The 21,541-nt window shown below is 43.1% G+C and overlaps 1 protein-coding gene across 1 annotated transcript in view; it reads right to left on the bottom strand.

Annotated features, from left to right (window-relative positions):
* Positions 1 to 897: 897 nt before the first annotated feature.
* Positions 898 to 21,541, bottom strand: part of HS6ST2 (heparan sulfate 6-O-sulfotransferase 2) — a 224,211-nt gene continuing 203,567 nt past the window's right edge. The window contains exon 2 of the mRNA XM_005301075.4: positions 898 to 3,890. Within this exon, the coding sequence (XP_005301132.3) occupies positions 3,191 to 3,890 (700 nt within the window). The 3' untranslated portion in view covers positions 898 to 3,190. The remainder of the gene's footprint in view (positions 3,891 to 21,541) is intronic.

Here is a 21,541-nt window from a genome sequence, read left to right as displayed (position 1 = left end):
TGTAAAGCCGAAGCAGTCAGATGCGGCTCCCTGGGCTACTGCCTGATTTTCTCCCCCTAGCACTAGTCTTGACCCCAAGACCCCGTTCTTTACCTTTACATTGGATTGGGAAGAAAGCGGACGTTCCCCAAAGGAATTTGTGTAGGCCAAGGGCCACATCCTGCTCTGATTTACATGCCATGCTGGCTTCAAGGAGGCTGCACTGGGTATATCTGTCAGAGCAGAATTGGACACCTAGATGCATTTGCAGAACGGGGCTGAAGGGTTTTGGAGAGACCTGGGACCAGTAGTTTCTGGCTGGCAGCCAGATTGTGGATTTCTTGGTTTCTGTAAGCAACCCACAAGACTCTTTGGTAAGCACATGTTAGGAATGTGATGAAGCCACCGACCCAAATAGAAATAAGCAGTTTTGCTGGTCAATCCTGAACCATGTTCCTATTTCCCTCTGCTTGTCACAGGGCCCGAAAAATTCTGACCGATCCCTTTTGTGGCCCACCGTTCCAACGACAATAAAGGCATTCTCCCTATCACTGAAATCTTTATAGGACTGAAGCCAATGGACTGACTGGCTCATGATTTAGCAGGATTAGCCCCCAAGTAAAAACAGTGGGTATTGTTAAAAAAAAGTGCAGGCAGCCACAACTGTGTTGGAGCTAACAGAAGCTGTGGGTGCTCAGTCACTTCTGAAAAGCAGGACAAAAATCTTCACCCTGGTTCAAAACCTCATTGACTACAGGAAGTATTGTGGGCTGGGCTTGGAATACATTTCAAGAAGGCCATAGCTTTAATATCACATGCTTGGCTACTTCATTCTTGTCAAAATGATCATGGTCTCTTAACTGCACAATTCCCAACAAGGGTTTCCAGATAAAGAAAGAATGAACTAAGAGCAAAGACTTAATTAAATTTTATTTATTGGTTCTATTGTTAAATTACACAATCAAAGTCAGTGGATCGGTTTGTAAATCTACACAATAAGACAGCAGTCTACAGTGGAAACCAGTAGAATTTATATGTTTATGACAAAACCTTATATCCTTATATTCATACATCCCCTATATACAATAAACAGTATACACAAAGAAAATGCAACTAGTCTTTGTAAACCATGCACGCCACAGCATAAAAACAAAATGCATCTTCTGCAACAGGCCTTCCAACTGGCTTGGCTTTAAGTCCTGTTTACAGCAATGCCTTTCAGTTTTAAGAGTGGCTTATTTTCCCCCATAAAAACCAAAATACAGTGGAGACACCATATTGGCGAATGGACTTCTCGTTAGAAAGAATGCACAGCACATGAAGTTATTTTATTTCCCACATTGCTAAGATAATTCATTTTATTCTTTTCCAGTTTTCCCAGTCAGCACCACCACCAGAATGTCAGATGTAACAGGAGCTTTAGACAACTTAGGCCTGGAGCCATCGATGGGCGTTTTAAAGCCTTCTAATTTGTATGCCTCCTGCTGCCTTACTGGTGCATTCACCATTACAGATGAAAGGATATAGTGGAAATGAGCATTGTAAGCATCATACATATTGGAACAAGGAAGGCCATGTGTGGATAGCTTCCCTCACTCACCAATAACAAGGGGGTCAGTCAAGTTAACACAAGTCTACACAAAATATAACAAGCACATTAATTGAAATTGCCAGTTAGTACAATGCGTGAGAGCATGGTGGGCTACATATAAAATTTCTAAACTTGCCTAATTTATAACTGGAATCTTTACAGTTGTTTTGCATAGAGATTTGTACGATCAAATCACATTTCTTGTCCTTACCCCTCACGTTATAACCCTGTTGCTTTCAAGTTAAATGATCTAAGGGTTATTGCCAGCAAAAGGCATCTTCGAGATCTGCTCCGGGTGAGACTGCCTGACAGGAGTACTTTCAGAAAAATCTCTAAATCTAGAGCCTCGGTAATACTCTTTCTTGGGTTAGGTACTCATCCCATTTTACCGCACAACCTTCTTTTACTGTATAACTATGGCTATATACTCATATTGTTGCAATCTCTTATAATTGTCTATAATCTGTCAGCACTAAAAAGGGCTCTAAAGCATTAGAAAAGAGTCTGATTTTTACATTCTGCAGTTAAGATTTACCAAAAGCAAATCATAATTCAAGTGTAAATCTACTTCACCTCCAATTGGTCACGAATAACCAAAGCAATTATTTGAAAAATGTTGCCAGGATTAGAGATGGGGTTTTTGTTGTTGTTTTTTTTTTTAGACAGACACTATACAAACATTCACAAGATAATTTCTTAGAAAGACTCTCCTGTCTTAAATCACCAAATATTCAGCATGTGGTAAATGCAACATGTATTCCAATATATAAGAAAAACTGTTAAAACTGGGTACTATTGTAAGAGTATAATTTTGAGAAGATATCATGAAACGAAGATGTGACATAATTTTTCCAGAATGTTTAAAATTATACCGCCCTGAAAAATTCTGAAAATAGTGTCCTTAACATTGACTTTCAGTTCAGAAAAGTGTAGTGTTGCTTTTTTATTGTGAGATAGACCAAGCTTAAAACTCTTTGCAGTAGGTAGAAAAAGTTTAAAATATTAAATATTTATATAACTAGTCAAATTACTTCTATTTTTTTAAAAGCCAATATTATACACAAAAGGAGTCAATTTTTTTCTTCTAAACCTTTATTGTTCGTTTCACTGTCTTGTAATTTGGTAAATATCGCAAGCAGTTGGGGGCGTTAGAAATACATAATTAAAATTAAAAAAAAAAAATCAAAGAGGAAAGGTTTTGCAGGGATGCTTTATTGTGTTCGTGTGTTAAATGCTCATTACTAGAAAATCAATTTGCTTCCGAGGGAGGTTTAACAGTGCATCACGTCACATTTCCAACACCCCATTTCATACTGAGAACTAATTTAAGGATTTTTTTTTTCAATGTCCAAACAACAATTTCTGGAGAGCCTACCTGGCTTGTGTTTCATAAATAATCCAACAAACCTAAAAAGGACAATTTAATTACACAGTAAGGTTAAGTTTTCCACATACAGTACAACATTTAATGCAAAGGCAACTGCAAAGGCAACATTTTAACCTCTTTTGCTTCAAATATTTAAGAAGCGTAATTTGTTTGGACTAACATTGTCGTCTATGAGTTGTATGGTTTTTGTTTATGGTATTCAACTAGTCTAACTTAAAAGATTTCAGTCCCCATTATCGCCACCGTTCCACATTCCCTATGTAATCAGTAGTTGAATTATCATCACTCTGTTCTTTATTGTGGGCTTGTTTTGCCTTCAGGATCTTCCGTTGTTCTTGGCGCTTCCGCCTGGCTTCTTGGTGTTCTTTCTGTCGCATGTACTGATACCTTTGCAAAAAAAGGTCTTTTGCATAATCATACAACTCCATGTCTAAAAAATTGAGGGTCTCGATGTGTTTTTGAGTCTGCTCATCTATTTCCACACTAGAGGCCCTTGTGCTATTGTACTGTGTGAACGGCGCGATGAAGTTCATGTTAAAAGTTTTTTCAAACAGATACTGAGTCTTCCTTTGAAACTCCGTAAGGCCAAAGAAAGCCATACGTTTCAGGTTCTCTTTTGCACTGTCTAGAAGAACCTTATTTCTTTGCTCTTCTGGCATGACAGACAAGTTGTAACATCCAACCAAGCTTAGGTCAGACAGCATGCGGACCTGCCGATTATTGGCTAGATTGTACGGACAATCCATAAATTCCTTAAGGGAACAGCCTGACCAGTCGTCCCCTGTGTAACAACTGGGTAACTCTTCAGTAGTTGGAGATCTTCCATCACACACGTGTAAGGAAGCCTTCCATGTTGCTCCTCTCTGGACATGTCTCCATTCACTCAAATATCGGGACACAGGGTCGCGCAGGATTGTAATATAGTAAAAGTTCCTGGGAAGGGGAGAAAAGAAAAGGCAAAGTGTGTTTAACCAGGTAGATCTCTGGCATACATTGCTTTAGCAGTCAGAATCTATGGATGTTTGGGTAAGCTTAGTTAATAAGCTTTAGAAACTCTAGTGAAAAGTATTTTGCAATATAATGTACCTAAATCCCTGAGGGGAATATAACAGCTATAGGGCATATCTTCTCTGCACCTAATCTCCCTGCTTACTGTGAGATTTGCATTTACAGGCAAAGTATAAACTGAAAATATAATTTATTTTGACTTTACTAACAGTGCTTGATAGCCCGGAAACTAAATTCCTTTTCATTGTCCACTGACACATACAAAAATGTGCCTTTTCCCTGATCTGGAGGGACACGCTTTGCTATGGTTGTGTCTACACTGGGGAACATTACCAAATAAATTGCCACTGGTGCTGCCATTGGTGGGAGCCTTAGCGTAGACAAGACTCTGGTGACTTTTGAGTTTTCCACCGCCATGTCAATTCAAGATGGCAGCCCAGCGTGCTCTACTCCAGGAAGGGGTGTAGCAGCAAGTGTAGTTCCCTTATGCACAGAGCTACAGGAACCGTTCTCGGGCACGCCTCCCAGAGTTCTCAGCTGCTCCTAATGCTGACCGGACTTAACATGGTTGTATTCATCAGTTTCAGAGGCACTGGGGAGCTGACAGGACTAAGTAAGAACTGGTCAGACCCTCAGCCCAAATCATCTTCGTTCAGTCCTGGAGAAAAATGTGCTTCCCTAACCTCTAAAAGGCCTCATGCTGCCTGTGCTGAACCCCTTCCTGGGGGTCGGTCATTTTCAATGGGGTTTGTGCTGCCTTCCGATGGCCCAATCTCAGGGAAGGGTGGGAGCAATGCATTCTTGGGCCTGGATTTTCCAATGTGAGGAAACCCTGGTAATTGTGAAATTTGATGCCAGGAGCCAGCCAGAGCCTAACGGCACACTGGGAGGGGGTGGGAAAACAAAAGGGTGACTCCAGCATGGTCAGAAAAGAACCGAAAAGGCTTTGGGGCTCGTCTAAGCCCAACGTCCAAACCTTCTGAGGGGCCATCACCGGAGATGATGGGTCAGACCCTTCACTGACCAATCCCCATTATGGAATCTCACTGATTAACAGGATCATCTGGGGTCCTCAGACAGAATCTGGCACCATCCATGTTACCAGCAAAATGCAATATTCAGTGTTTGCACAAGTGAAAATGTGTTTGGGATCATTACAAACATGCAGCTTGGGGAGAACGTTAAATTAAGTTTTAGTTTTTAGTCATTTACTTCTTTCTTTAATGACGAGTGCCCTCACTCTCATTTGCTCTGGCTGAGTGCTGGTCATTCATTCAACTCAAGTAACTATATATCCCTGACAGACTAATACACCACATATTTTCAATTCAAATAAACGTGTTCCTTGTACAACAGTGACATCTTCTGGTACTATGTGTTGGTCCCAGGATATTAGAGACACAAGGTGAATGAGGTTATATCTTTTATTGGACCTACTTCTGTTGGTGAGAGAGACAAGCTTTCAAACCACACAGAGTGAAAGAAGAGCTCTGTGTAGCTCGAAAGCGTAGCTCTCTCACCAACAGAAATTGGTCCAATAAAAGATATAATGTCACCCACCTTGTCTCTCTAATCTTCTGATACTGTAAGTTATAGTCCACAAGATGCTGCCTTGGACTACATTTCCCAACGGACCCTGAGAGCCTAGTAGTATGAATCTGTCATTAAAAAATTAGGCCCCTAAGGAGAAACAACCTGGCTCCTTTCCCCAATCAAGAAAAGCAGGTGTGTTCTCACCAGCCCTTAATCTAACTGAAGTGAAATGAGCCGACAATCAGGACTTCAATAGATGAGTCACTGCACAATCCCGGCTTTATTTATTTTTTGTGTCTGATACCAGTGCACAAAAAGCAAACAGGAAAGATAAGTAAATAACAGGAAATTAAATGATGCATTACAATATGATTTTATAGCAGAAGGATTTCCGGCTGGAGCAGGGGTTTCTGTCTCGAGCATCATCGTAATGAATATGCATAGAAAAAAAATGGTGCATAAGAAGCACAAGCTCCCGCTTAAACATATATTTTGTTAAGTACTAACAAGAATGGTGTAAATCGCACGAAAGAGCAGTTTTAGGTGCTGCGCTGTAACAGCAGCAGCAGCAAAGTGCTACCGGCTGAATTTACAGGAGACTTTATCTACAGTGCACTTTAAAACCGAGTGGGAAGAGAGATTTTTCTAGTTCGCTCATGATGGATGTGTCATTGCCCTCATGGAAGTGCACAGAGCTGGATTTAAGCTGTGACGCCTCAGGGACAAGCTACGCACAGTGTAAACATATGTACTGAGATGTCAGCGATAACAGCAGAGGGGGAGCGCTTTATAATAGACACACAAAGAGGAACCGCAGGGCAGGTGGCGAAGTGACCCCGTCTCCAGAGTCCTGATAGCACAAAGACCAGGACTCTTTTCATACAGTAACGCGGCATGCACTGCGTAGACACTGAGGGGCTGCGTAAAGACTCCTGTAGCAAGCTCGGATTCAATCTGGGTTGCAGCCAAGGTAAATAATCTTTTACTTAATGGATGGTGTCCTTCCCGTCAAACATTTATTCTGTTTTATGCCTTTTGCTTTTTATTTGCCTAAACCAGGGGGACAAATGAGCAAAGGCAACACAATCATACAGCTTGTATGTACTGAACAATTCCCAGGGTTTTTGGTCCGCAGAACTTCAGCCAGGGACATGTCCACAAAAGTTCCCCCGCAGCAGGAATGCTTGTTGGAAAGGGCATCTCCAATGGGCCTCAGTGTGAAATGGGTAAAAGGTAACACTGCCTAGTGGTCTTCATGGGTTGGCATGGGTTGGAGCACCAGCCATGGGGGTAAGGAATACCACGTGTTACTCTGCAGTCATCCTCTCTGGCTGAGTTAGGGGTGGGAGTGACGGCTCCAAAGGGAGTCATCTAGCCTGAAGGAAGATCTAGGCATAGCACAGCAGGCAATGGGTATGGGCAATGGTCAACGGTGGGTTCTACTATTAAACCAGAGAACCCCCAATTTATAAAAATACGAATTTGTGTATATACACGCACGTACACCTAGACACACATTACTATAAAATATGACATGTTTACTGAAAAGTGTTTGTTTATATATATAAATAAAACAGTTAAAAATGGAAAATCTGCAGGAATGGACCATATAACAGCTAAGCTGCTAAAAGCCAGCAAGTATTAGAAAAAAAATACAAGAAGATACCAGCTGACTTGCCAAAGACAATATTGTACCAATCTTGAAGACAGGAGATCCTGACGATCTGAATAGTTAAAGGTATAAGCTTATTGGCAGTACCAGGAAAAATCATGTCAACAAATAAACTGTCAACAAATTAAGGCCAGTTTAGAGGCAGTAGTAGGCAGCTTCAGACAAGGGCAAAGTTGCATTGATCAGATATTCACACTCTGACAGTTGAGGGGAAAAAAAGTCAGAACGGGGATTAAAGATGTTGGCTGTTTTCATTGGCTTCACAAAGACAGTTGATTTGGTTTGGCAGGATTCTTTATGGAAAGTAGCAAAAGCATACGGAGTTCCAGATAAGATAACTGCAATGACTCCTGCAGTACCATAAGAATTGGTGGAAAATGTAGCAACTGGTTCAAGTCACAGTTCGGGGGCATGCAAACACCACTGGTTTTTTTCACGTTCTTAAACCGGACATTAAGAATGTTAGACTAGTTGGAGGCCATAACATTGGATGATCTAGAGTTAAGCTCCTTAGTTGATGCAGGTGACATCATACATCTGGCAGTCACGTTGGAATTAATGATGATACTCTTCGCTACCTTGGAAAATTGGTGTAGTCAACTTGGACTTACAATAAATGACAAGAAGATGAAGTGGTGGCATCTTGGAAAAGAGATAATAGATGAGGTGTTGAAATGTAGCAATGGTGAATTCATAGAACAAATAGAATCTTATGTGTATCTAGGAAGCTTGATCAGTGCCAACATTTCCATCAAGGACAAGTATAAAAGGAGATGTGCCTTAGCTACAAGGGCTCCACAGAAATTGATGAAATTATGACCTGATGAAAACATTACGTTTAGTACCAAAGTGAAAATTTATCACACCAATCTAGTAACAGTATTACTCTATGATCTGGAAGCAGCTGCATTAAATGACTGCATCAGAAGACTGGAGACAGTAGAGAAGATAGTTCTTTGAAAGATGGTAGGTGTAAAGTGGAACAATTTTAAGACAAATGAAAAAGTTAGGAGCATAGGATGTGAAATCAGGGCATGGGATTGGTTACAACTGAAAAGATTTTGATGCTGAAGACACTGCAGAAGACAAACAGATGATAGGATGCCAAAGAAAATAATGCAAGCACAACCAAGGTCAGTCCAAACTAGATGTCAACAATTGACTAGGTGGTAGGACACCATACACGGGGACATGACCAACCTGGGCTTAATGGAGGAACAAGCATAGACACGAATGAATGGCAATGATGTATTGCTTCCTGTGTCTGGAAAGAGGTTCCGGGATATGAGAGAGAAAATATATAAATATTGTAAAGCATCTTGCAGTAAAAATGGAATGTCATACTTTATAGTAGAGAGACAATGTAGATGAGGTAATAACTTTTATTTGACCGACTTCTGTTGGTGAAAGAGACAAGCATTTGAGCTACTGAGAGCTCTTCTTCTGAACAGGGTTTAGTACAAAAAAGGGCTCTGTGTAGGTCGAAAGCTTGTCTCTTTCACAAACAGAAGTTTGTGCAATAAAAGATATTACCTCACCTGCCTTTTCTCCCTAATATCCTGGGACCAACAGACTATAACACTACTGCAAACACCAGATTTTATAGTAAAAATGTATGGGCATTTCAGCCTTTTTACATACTGAATCCATATTCTAAATTCAAGTAATATATAGTGTTAAGAAAATGCTATGGATTGCAAATTAAAATACACCGTGCTAAACTATGTTTTTCACTTTCAGCAGTTTATGCCCGTAACCACACCCGGCCATAGAAGTGTCTGCACTTTCTTTCAATAGTGTTTGGTACATGGTGGTCAGTAAAGACACCAGAACGACATTTCCAGAGTGATCTGTTTAAGAAAATGAAGGAGTTATTTAAGTAAACAAGCTTTAATGTCATGGAATTCTGTTCCCTTAAGAACTGAACAAACAGGAGCAATCACTCCATAACTCTCCAATTCCAGCCTCACTACAGATTTTTTCCCATCACCACAACAGACTATAATGTTGTCATCTTTTCTACTATCATCCTTGCCGCTATCAGCATGTGGGATATTAATTTGCTCCTTAGATTCTAACGGTACCACTTGCTAAACAGCAGCTAAACCCTTATTTCGTATTGTTTCCTTCAGAAGAAAAACCACTAGGTGTCATTGTTTTACAGACAATTGTCTGTGGCTAGATCGAAAAAAGTCTAACGCCGAGTAAGCACATTAGAAGCCCAGAGAAAAAGCACGAGCCATGATATTCTCTCCTTATGTAAAATATACATTTAAAAAGAGGAATAAAAATAAAATAAAAATTTACAGAAACAAAAAAAAACCAACAAGTAAAGCAAAAGACCATAGGGAGAGCAAAACAGCATCTGATTTCTGAAGCGGAGCGGGAGGAAGATTTTGGCATTATGCAGTTAGTACCACTATTCTTTGGCAGGCTTTCACCTGTTTAAAGTTCCAGAAGCCTCAGTCACAACGTCGTCCCTCTGAAATAGTTAATACTTCCAGAACTTAACCAAAGTCCTTGCAACAGCACAGAGGAAAATAGTTTTGCTAATTTTTGGTGTCACTGAATATAATCAAACACATTCATGAAGTTAGTCTTCAAATCACACACCCAAAGTGCAGCCAACCAATCATATTGCCCTTTTCAATGATGGGAGGGACTTTTCTCTAGAAGCCGCCTGTGACACTGTGTACCTCACATTAGCACCCTGGAGCCCCAATATTCACCACTGTGATAGGATTACAATGTTTTGTACAAAGTATGCCTTGTGAGGTATCATTCTATAAGTCTTGATCTGCTGAACAATAACAACCTGTTGGATTGTATGGACTATCATATGTGAAGTTATGAATGCGTGTTACTGAAATATGCTGTGAGGTTGAGAGACACCCACAGCCAACCTTTCAATTGCAACAAAGGACCAGCCAGACAGGTGCTGATGGGCCATTAAAGGGAATCCACACTCCCAATGGCCATCCCAGAGACTTCTCAGAGAGAGCACATATGCAATGGAGACTGCCTGTCCAATGGGGGCTGCCTAACCCCCACGTCACAGCAGGGATCTTTCTAGCAAGCTGGAAGAAAATATAAAAGAGGGGAAGTGCCATCATCACTTGGCTTCCCCCTGCCCCCCCAACACCTGGAGGAACATCTGGAGGACAAAGACTTTGAACTGGGGAAGGGCTGGTCCCAGGCTGGAAGGTAGTCCCATCCTGTGTAGTGAGGAACTGTTACCTGGCATGTACCATCTGTCAGGGTAAGAGACTGTTTGATTCAAATCCTCCTTAGTTTGTAGAACTTAAGAAATAAAAATAAATTTGCAGCCTAAGTAACCAACTTTGATCTCTATGACTGCTGCTTATAATCACTTAAAATCTGTCTCTCTGTAATTAACAAACCTGTTTTATATTTTACCTAAAACACTGTGTTTTGGCCGAAGTATGTGCAGATGTGCGCCACCAGTAGAAACAAAAAACCTAGCTATAATATATATTTTTAAGAAGTTATCATAGGGATATTTACTCCAGCCAGGACAGGTTAGGCATTTTAGAACTCACTACTCAAAGAATTACATTTAAGTGTAAGAGAAATAAAAATTATGAAATGCAGAGACCAGTCAAAAAACTAAAATAACACACTTTGAAAGAATAAGTCCTGCTCTGTGGAGATGGGGGGCAGAGGCAGGGGAAGGAGAACACCCTGACGTCAGCACCCCCTCTATAGGGTTGGGCAAAAAAATATATTTTTTTTAATGGTGGAAAAATTTCAAACTCAAAGTTGCTTCCAATTTGTAGGATTTGAAAATGGTTGTGAATTATATTTTATCAAAACCATTTCTGATAAACAAAAAAACTGAGAACATTTACAATTAAAAATGTTACTAATTTTCTTTTGTTTAGTTTTTCTGTAAAATTAAGTCAACAGATTTTTCGGGTTTGTTTTTTTGCTATTTTCCTATCACAGGAAAATGCCTTGTTTGAGGAACAACAGATGTATTTAATGTTAGCTAATATCATTATTGTAAGTGAAAAAGGCTAAATAAAAAAAACAGTAAACATTAAATTCGTTTTGGGGAAATATGTCCAAACATAAGGATTGAAATATGGAACCCTGAGGTGTTTAGAGTTTTGTTGAACATCTGTAGAGTCAGGAAACGTGAGGGTTATCTGTCTGCAGAAGGGAACTCCAAATGTTTGCTCAGAGGGAATGGTATTTTTGGCCTAAGCTGCACTGTGCACATCTCTAGCCAGTTTCTTGCTTATCTCTACCTAGTTTTTCCTCTTACATATGGTCCTGCATGCACACTCTTCCTGAAGCCTGGATTTCCCAGTTGCATCATCCATTGAAGACATGGGCATGGAAGGTCACTTTGTTAAGCAGAAACTGGACCCAATCTTAAGTATTCTGCAGATTATTTCGAAACCCTAGTTTGGATGCGAAAACTTCACTGCAAAAAGAAATTATATCTGGGTTAGCCACAGCTCCTTTTGTTGAAGTTAAACCTTTTTACTCCATCCCTCTACCAGAGATGGATTTGACCTCGGGGTCTGAGAATGAGCTGCTATCACTAGTAAGACGTGTCAGCGCTTTGTAATTATTTTTAGTATTGTATGCAACGGCTTGTTCCTCTTGCTAATCTCGACAAGAGCACCGAGCTCCTGCCCAAACTCTGAGCTGCAATGATGTACGTGCAGGCAAAGCACAGATCCTTTCTCACTAGGACGCCTCCCTCCAACTCCAGAAAGAAAGCTACGCTCGTCGTAACAACAGGTGTTCAGAAGCTATAGCTTGGATGAGTATGAAACAAAGAATATGAAACAAAGAACAAAAGAAGCTCACAGGCAGCCTAGGAACAAGGCTGACCCTGAAGCTATCAAGTACCAAGAGATGGGTTTGACATTCATTTGCTCTTGATAACTCCCTGTGCGCAATTCCACCCTGGAGTAAAGTGGGGGGCTGAATGGTTTAATAGTGTAGAGAGAGCCAATTCAGCATCAACTGCTCTGCTTATCACATTATTTCAAGGTTAAGCCAGTTCATTTTCTTGAGTCAGTGAATTATTCACACACTACATCTTATCATAGATGGACCTACCACAGATTGGGAGGCTGAGTTCAGATCAACATGCATTAGTTTGGATGCTTATTCAGACTGCTGGAGTCTGCAGCACTGGGATAGAAATCACATGATAAACAAACTCTTGTGCAATGTTAGTGCTTCGGGACAGGCTCTGTCTTATTTCACATTTGTGCAGCGCACATAAAGCAGCCCTGATACTCGCTACCTTGACATGCTACCACAACACAAAGAAATAAACAATCATAAATAGCTCTGCGCTGGCTGGAAAGACGGCACAAACAACCTCTCTTGGTATTTGGATGCTTCCACTGATGGACGGAGCCAGGAAGCCCAGCTAGCTTGTTACGACGAACAGTAAAGTTTATTGAAAATGTTAGGAGTCCAACTTTCACCACCAGTTTCGGGTGAAAGTTCTAAGCCAGCTCTCATTTCCTCTCAACATACACCTTATCTCTATCGCCCCTGTGACTCACCACCACCTGGCAACGACAAGCCAGGTCTCCCTGGCCCTGCGCAGGATTATCAGTGCAACTACTCAAAGATTTCTGAAGCCGGCTGATAAGATGCTGGCCACACCTCAGGAATCTGTGTGTTCAGTCTGAGAGGCGCGAGTGGAAACAGTGATTGCAGCAGGTACACTGACACCAGCCTTCAATAGCAGTGAGGGAGCAGCAGGCCGAAGACCCATTGCTGTCGTTAAACCAAAACGTTTTACTGGAGTCCTGGAAAAAGATAAAGAAAAGTAAAGACCCGTTGACCCGTGCACTCAGCTACATGGCTGGAAACCCGGCGCAACTCCACTTGGGTCAGAGCCACCCTCGCTTGAGAGCGTCTGCCCCATTATACAGCAGCTCTCATTTTGAGTGTGTTGAGAAACATCCGCTTTATTTACTTCACTGTTGGGACCAGCCCGCTGCAGAGATACTCTGCATTTACATCAGTATGGCTGAGAAAAGAAACATGGCTCTGAATCTCTGCCGGGCTGTGATTCACTTGTGTCTCCCAGCAGCACTTCAGCGCCTTGCAGACACCGGTAAAGCCTGGTAAACTCAACCCGCCTCATAGCTCTTCGAAAAAGAGACTGCTGTGGCAGCCTGAGCCTACCAGGGCCCACAAGGCCTTAACAGGAGCCGCAAACCTGCCATGATTCCCTGTCTACATTCCTATTCTAGTCCAGCCCCAGCAAATCTAAGTGCTCTCTCCTGGTTGGGAAATCCTGCTTTACAACCCCTCTCTCACTGGCTGAGGCAATCAGAGGCCTCACGAGAAGCCAAAAAGCAGATGTAATTTGCGTTTGTGTGGTGGGGGGACATCACTGCCTGGGTGGGGTTGGGGTCACAGGCTGGTAGAGGGTGGCTAGGGTGAGCTTTGCAGGTGCACAGAGGGCTGCGGTCATAGGATGGTCACTCAGACAAGGCGGGACAGGGCCATTGTATTGTGTCACGTAAAACCTTAGGCCATCCCTACTGCCTCACAGGGCAGCAGCTGGGTGTTTGTTCTCTGACCTGGCAGAAGACAATGGGACAGACCCTCAGCTAGTGTAACCTGGTCCAGCAGCATTAAGACAATGGAGCGACACTGATTTACCCCAGCTGAGGATCTGGCCCATTCCCTGTAATAACTGGGGAAGGAGGCGCTCCAGAGTCACCGCTGGGTGAGTGCTCCCGGCGGGGGATTCACAGAGAGGCACCGGCTGCTGCCGGTCCCTAAGGGGGATGGAGCATTCTGCAGCCACTGCTGTGAAGGAGTGCTCGGGGGGCAGAAAAATCAACCTTTCCCACAGTTGCCATGTGGACTCTGGCCACTGCTTACTGTCTGCCACAGAGATAAAGTTGGAGAAACTCAAGGGGAAAAAAAAGTGATGCCTAAGACACCGGACAAGGGACCCATGCAGATTAACGGTGAGGGGAAATCACCTCATGATTTTATGCTGCATGGACCTGAAGACTTGATGTCTCTCTCACGGCGCGGGGGCCTCGTCAAGTCAAGCCACTGTGGCGAATGTCGGCTAAGCGGTATGAGGACGCGGACTCTGCTACACGGATGCCGTATCCATGCTGTGGATAAACAGATAATTGCCATCGCCAGGGCTGTCGACCCCACCGGGGGGTTAAATGACAAAGACTTTTGAAACTCAGGTTGGAGGCAAAACCCAGGATGTCGGTACGCAGACACTGGCATCTAACGAAAAGGAGATGAGATGCGCACTCCTCCCTCGACACTAGCAAAGCATTCGCCATCTGTGTTTCTGCACTATCACACTCGGAGCCCCAGGCATATATTTCTAATAATATTTTAATGAGTTGGATGGGACTCAGCCATACTGCTTCTCCTGCCTTAAAGCATGCAGCTCCTTTCTCTGCTATGCAGACCCGGCCTGGTGCCAGCGGCTTTGAACCAATGCAGAGGAAGGAGAGGACTCATGCCTGCGTGTGAGAACAGTGTAGCCACGGGCTGACTTCTTTCTCCTAGAAGGAGATAGAAGAATGACAGCGCAAAGGCAGTGCTGGCTGTCAGTGCAATGGCCGACCTTCGGCTGTAAAAAGACTGCTGCTTGAATAATGATTATCTTACAGGAAAACCCCCATTATCTCCCAGGCATAATCTTATAAAAACAAAGAAAAACTCAAAAGGACACATTTTTCTAAGAGATTTGTTGAGATTAAACCAATCTGCTGCATTCTGAAAGAAGAGTCTGTGGTCACAGATTCCGTCTACATCCCCCTGCTCCACCTCGGTCCAGAGAGATGGAATCGAGGTGGGGGTCGGGGAGGAGGCCAGGGCTGACTCAGAATCCTCTTAATTTACAGTTTGAAAAAAATATATATATATTTTTGCTAAACTTTTAAAATAAATACACAAATAGAAATGGAAGGAGTGTGCAAATCTGAAAGACAGGGTGTGCGTGTGCGGAATAAACCCCTAAGCCATTATGTTCCTAGCGAAAGCTAATGAGCGCAGTCTCTTGAAAAGCAGATGGACTCAAAACACTACACAGAAAATGACAAGTTACTCCTCACTATAATCTCCAGGGCCCTGATCCAGGAGCCATCCCTCTTCAACAAAGCATGGTCTATCCCCTGTTCGCTGCTGGGGGACATCGCCATGGGCTTAAGCGCTTTGCTAAGTAGGGATGGGCTTAAGCATGGGCTTAAGTGCTTTGCTGAGTAGGGTCTGAGCAGCTGGTTACTTTGCTTAAGGGAATCAATCCAAATTCCACAGACTTAAGCCACTCCTCGTCTGTGCCACAGTTGCCTGGTTTTGTGACATGAGTGAGTATTACCATCTGGATGCTGGTGAGGAAAGGGTTATGGTCCAACTCATTGGCATCGTGCTTGGGCAAGGTTTAGTGCTCCTGACATGCCAACAGCTTCTCTTCTATTGGAAAGAGGAGATCTGCTGAGAGACTCCACCCCGCGAGGACAGTTGGGCAAATTCAGCTCCAGGGTAAGCAGGAACAACTCTGTTGGCTTCCACGGAGCTGCAGGGTTGGATTGAGCCCTCTCTTTATAGGCAGTGCTCTAAACAAAGCCCCGTGCAGAAACGGCTGGCGTGGCTTTGCTGTATACGCTAATGAAGTCCACAGGGTTACACCACAGCTGAATTTGGCTCTGTGCATTTAAGCCCCATCAGGTCAAAAGTCCTGTTGGTGCCAGCACAGCAGAGTATTGATCCCTGACAAAGGAGAGAGGGCTGCCGAGCTGCTTAATAGCTCTTTGAGGTAAAGAAAAACTAGAGGTCATCCGGTGTCAGCTGCCATCCGATAAAGGATGCAAGGCCTTTCAGCTTGGAAACCTGAGCCTCGCTTGATAGAGCTATGAGCTAAGAGGTTCGGAGACCGAAGCGGAGAGCTAAGTATCTACTATCCGTTACAGCCATCCAAGTCTGCATCAGTGAGTGGGGAGCGAGAGACCCTTCCCCGTGGGTTACTGGAAAAGAAGTTAAAGCACCTAAAATGGCAAATTGCAGTATGGTGGGCCACAGGCATGTTCTCCAGCCTTTTTCTTTTCATTGGACTGAAGTGGGGTTTCGGTACCAACTAACACAGCTGTCTTCTCCCTTTTGTGGATGTTGCCACAGCTTTTTCCAGACCCAGCCCTTTGGCGAGTGCAGTCACCGCCCTGCTTGTTACACGGCGAATACAGCAGGTCAGGAAGACAAGGGAGATAAAGAAACAGCAGAGAAAATAAAAACTGTGTCCCCCCTTCCCCCCACATGGTTAATTCCACCCATCTTCAAATACATGGGAGGAGTGAGGGGGAAATCACAGACTATAAGAAACAGAATAGCGCATGTTAGGCAGAAGATGCAGTCTGGGGAATATTCTCTGGCAGGGACCCCCATCAGGGAGGGAAATCCCCAGGAAGAGAGGTGGTAGCTGAAAGACTTTCCACACCTTTAGATTGGATTACACCTTCTTGCTAGTCTGGAGCGTGGAGAGCCAAGCATTTGAGAAGATCTGAGAATTGCTTGGAGTTCTCAGCAGACAGGCAAGCAAGCCCCCGAGCTAGTGGCAGGCAAATGGACATGAAAGGCATGCGGTCAGCAATCAAGATATGAGCAAAGAGACCCTCTTGCCTTTATCAGCCATCTGCTTGACAGCAGCGTCTATCACTCCTCAGAGGGCGGAAACAAGAGCAAGGTAGCACGTGGAGAAGAGGAAGCAAGTCACGCAATGTCATGCGGAATATGAGGATGGGTCGGAGAGATGAGTATCTTATTTTCACGGACTGCCCAAGTCAGTCCCGTCTGACCCGCATGGAGCTTCTATGCCTAGCTAGAGAGTGGGAGAGGAGCCGTTATACAGCTCAGCAGTATTAGGAGTTCTTATTTTCATTAAGTTAGTGCCCAGAGGCCCCAGTCAGGAACAAGGCCTAAGTGTGTTGGGTGCATCACGAATCTAGAAGACAACATGGTCCTTGTCGTGAAGAGTTGGCCCAATTAAAGGTCACAGCTGTGGCCACGGAGGCCACCTGGAGCACGTGCATATTGTTCTCGGCGTGCGTGTAGGAGTAGGAGCGGGGCTGTACTGGTGGGAAGAGGTGATTTATTAAAAACTCCTGAGGAAGATGTTCTCAGGCACAGGGGACCATGCACCAGGGGGAGAGAGCTCTTTACGTAACTAAAAAGATACTTTCAGGAATGGGGAATTCAGCTAGAATTGCCCAGTGGTCCAATTAGGATGGGGGAAAATTAGCAGCCTTTGCATGCACAGCATAAGAAACTTCTCTGCGGTATTACCACCAGGAACCATGTAGGGACGGTATTAATCTCAGGGCTAGGTTAAGGCTGTCCAGTCCTCTAGCCTGATGCTGGAAATTGATAATTAAATATACTTGGATCAATATTTTAACGGTGGCAAGCCGCGCTAGCATTGGTGGGTTTTGTATAATAAACTGTGGCCTTTTCAAATAGCAGTTTAGATGAGGGTCTGGCTATGTAGATGTCTCCTGTCTTGGGAGCTTTTCCTCCAGCAATTCAGACCGCAGGCTTCACAATGCGTTAATTGGCCCATCTCTAAGAGTGAGTTACAGCTGCGGAGACTAAAGACGTTTTTAAATGTTCTTGCTCCTTGAAGGGCGGGTGGTGAAGCAGAGAGGGACTGATTGACAGAAAGACAGAACTACAGACCCTTTAATCCCCGGCAGGAATTCAGAATTCCCAAGACATGAGGCTGAAATTAAAGTGGTGTTTTGGGGAATCTAGGGACGGGAATTAGAGAGAGCCATGAGTCTAAGATTTAGCAGAGTGAGAAAAATCAGATGGTTGATGACTTGGCATCAGAAACGCTACCCTAGATAGGGCATAATTTCCAGGATCTAGTATTTCCAGGATCATGCCTCTCTTAACATGTTTTCTCCCCATCCCGACAGCTCATGCAGCTGAATGAACATATTTATGGTTCAGTTAGAATAGAAAGAACAATAATAAAAATCAGTTGACTTGATAGTCTTAGGATAGTACGTTTTTGCCTTGAATAGCTCTAAATGACAAGTATCCAACTGACCGAATCAACACGAAGACAGCCTTGTTTATAAGCAGCACTGAATCCTGTTCTGTTTACCACATACAATTACTTCAACCCTAAACCAACAGCTTTTTTGCTTGCAGCTTTCTACACTCTCCATCTGCCCTAAAACCCAGTTGGGTGTATTTAGTGAAGGATTTCCTCTTTGCCTAGCTTATAGTAAAGTTGTGAAGAAAACTGAAAAGGTCAGGAATGTGGACGTACCTATTCTAATAGCAACAAATTCTAACTGAGATTACCTACCTCTGTTACTGGCTTTCTGAACCTGTGCAAGGAAATATCAGGATATGACATTAAAGCTAAAAGCTCAGATTAAAAACTATGCCTGACCCTCAGTTCCCAAGAATGTAAACCTAATGTAAACAGGCAATTGAGACCAATAATAGTGTATGTTTCCCACATCAATCAATCATTCTTACCACATGCCAATGAGATGTAAAACTCAATTATATCACACAAGCAGCCTATCACTCCCAGTAGGTGAGGTTAATTCCCATAGATAGTGACCCACAGAGAATTTGATTTGTTAATGCTGTAAATTATTCCTCAAAGAGAAACACCCCTGATGCCTTACTGTTAGAGGAAGGCACCTGTTTGGATATTACCGAAAGTGGGAAGTAATGTTCATTTAAAAAATAAGTTCACAAAAATTTTATCACCCAGAGACATAATTAAAAGGAGTGAGCATGGGATTCTTGAGTTCTAATCCCTACAGATTCATTTGCATTTCCCTGGGCAAGTCATAACTAATCTGCCTCAGTTTCACACCTTCTAAAATGGGAATCCTATTTGCTTACAGGGTTATGCAGGATAGTTTACAGGGTCTGGGCCTAAGGAGTTAGCTAAGTGGTTTACGCTGTACTGGGAATAAGAGTCCATATTACCACATTTCCCCCAAACCTGTTACAGTTATAGTAAGGCCCTGTATATTCAGTATCCAGAGAGCATTTCAAATAAAAGGGTAAGCACCATTCTTGCAGACTGTACTTGCAACTTCCGGCCTGTGTCTCTGTCCTACTGCAGACAGTGGCTGGGAGGATGCTGTTCTAATGACATCTCTGGCAGATCACAGCAGCAGCTGAGGGACAGGGTCTCAGCTGCTCTGTGAGAACAGATTATTATCGAGGCTCTGTTGCCCGCCCTGAGGGGTCTGACGCAGCGGAGAGTAGAGCGCACTAAGGCTGCCAGAGAGAGGTATCCCCACAGAGCTCCTGACAACCGCTCCCTGTGGTGTTAGAAGAGCGGTATTTTAATTGCTGAATGGTGCACAACCAGCAAAGTCTGACTGGTTTACAGGAATGGCAGCCTTAAAGAACAAGAGGCCTGTTCCTGATCTCATTGATGTGTGTGTAAATCAGGTGCCAGTGGTGTAAAGGGGACCGGAAACAGGCCCAAATACTGTCAAAACAACCTCCTGCCCAGCCCTCATCATCAGTGTGACTTCCCCACAATATCTCTTCCCACTGGCTTTTTTACAAATGCTGAAAATGGAAAAAAAATCCTGCTTTAAGAGCTCCTCGAAGCAGCCCTGAGGTTTATTTTTTGAATACAGAAATGATCTAGTAACACACTTTCAGAAAACGGCACCTCAACCCCCCAAAATTAAGGTAAAACATGGTTATCCATAAAGTAGAAGATATCGTAATTGTAGCATTTAAATTAAATTCAGCTGTGGGATCCATTTCATTCCTCAAATCACAATGAGGCTGAGCTAGACGTCTGATTGTGGGAAAGTTATTGCAGGAGCAGCTCTTAAAAATGCAGTCCAAGCCCATTTCTGTTCAGTTTCTGCAGCTCATAATTAATACACTCCTATCTAACACCACCCTTTGTTACTATGCCCAGTGGAAATTCACGGCGTCAGAGTGACACTGCTCACCTTACCTACTATTTGCAAGGTCGAGCATAAAGATCCTAAGAAAAAAGATGAAATATTGGTATTTTCTGCAGAGTTCTGTAAAACCACGCAGCACATACACTAGAGTTCTTTACTTCTACTCCAAGCAGAGCAGAGGAGATTCATAGCCCAGCTGCGGCTTGCGAAGAGGCTCCATTAAGAAAGGAGAGAATTAAATTTCAGAGCTGCAAACGAAAGACTTTAGCAAATGTAAATTCAAACTTCCTCCAAGTAATCATTAGTTTTTTCTTCTATTAGCGTCCAATAAATCACACTGTTACTGGAGACCACAAATGCTAGTAGTGGGGGGCCAGCATGCCACCATCTGACAGCGACCTGGTTCATTGGCAGTGGGGGAAAGAACACATATTCAACTGTCAGAAGAGCCCATAAAAAGGAGGGAGATATTTTTGCAAAAGCAGCCATGACACTAGCTCATCATCTGCAGTCAAATTACTGGACAGGAAAGATTTGCTAGAAATGGAGGACTGAGTCAGGACACAATAGAAGGTTGTGTTTAGTTGTGTGTGTGTGTGTGTGTGTGTGTGTGTGTGTGTACATACACATCTTTAAAGATTTAAACATTTTCAAATTATGCGTGTTCAAGTTTAATTTTTTCAGAGTGAGAGTTAAATTGTCCAAGCATCTCCCCCACTCTGCTTATGTCAGTAAGATTTGCCCTGCAGATTGACAAGAATGGTATTACTTTAACCACTGTTTGAATTAAAGTATCTGTGGATTCCCTTGCACATAACTGATTCAGTGACTGCAGCCACATTTCTTTTTTCTTTGGTGATAAAAATACAAGCGTCCATTTGGGAATCTGCAAATTCAGTGCTGAACCCAATCCCGAAGAGCCTGATTCGGACGTCCTGGGGAAGGATGGCAGGTTTCCGGTTCCAAATGGAGAAATGTGCCACTAACCTTCAAGGTACAAGACAACCTAATTTCACTATACATTTAGATCTAAGTGTCACATGCAATCAGACCAGAGAATTAAACCCCAAGCAATAAAAGAAGCAGGCAGATGAACCTATATAGAACAGAATATTATGCTTCCTTCTTGACATATCAAGAACTATAGTTAAGTCACCAGGATCCCTATTTTATAGGAACAGTCCCAGTATTCAAAGCTCTCTCTTATACAGGCACTTATTACCTCCCTACATGAGTCCCAATTTTTCACACTTGCTATCTGGTTACCCTAACTGTTAGTGCTGGTAACACAGGGTTTTTCTCAGCGAGGTACGACTGAGCTTTTCAAAATCTTTCTTCTGTAGAGAAGAAATTTTCCAATTGTGAGTATCCCTATGCAAAGAATTCAGGGGCAAATTGTGCCCTTCGTTACACCCGAACTACCCTAG

This window comes from Chrysemys picta, chromosome 9, assembly GCF_011386835.1.
Source record: "Chrysemys picta bellii isolate R12L10 chromosome 9, ASM1138683v2, whole genome shotgun sequence".
Taxonomy (NCBI): Eukaryota; Metazoa; Chordata; order Testudines; family Emydidae; genus Chrysemys; species Chrysemys picta.
The sequence above is the reverse complement of the archived record's forward strand: the minus strand, read 5'-3'. Positions and strand labels throughout refer to the sequence as shown.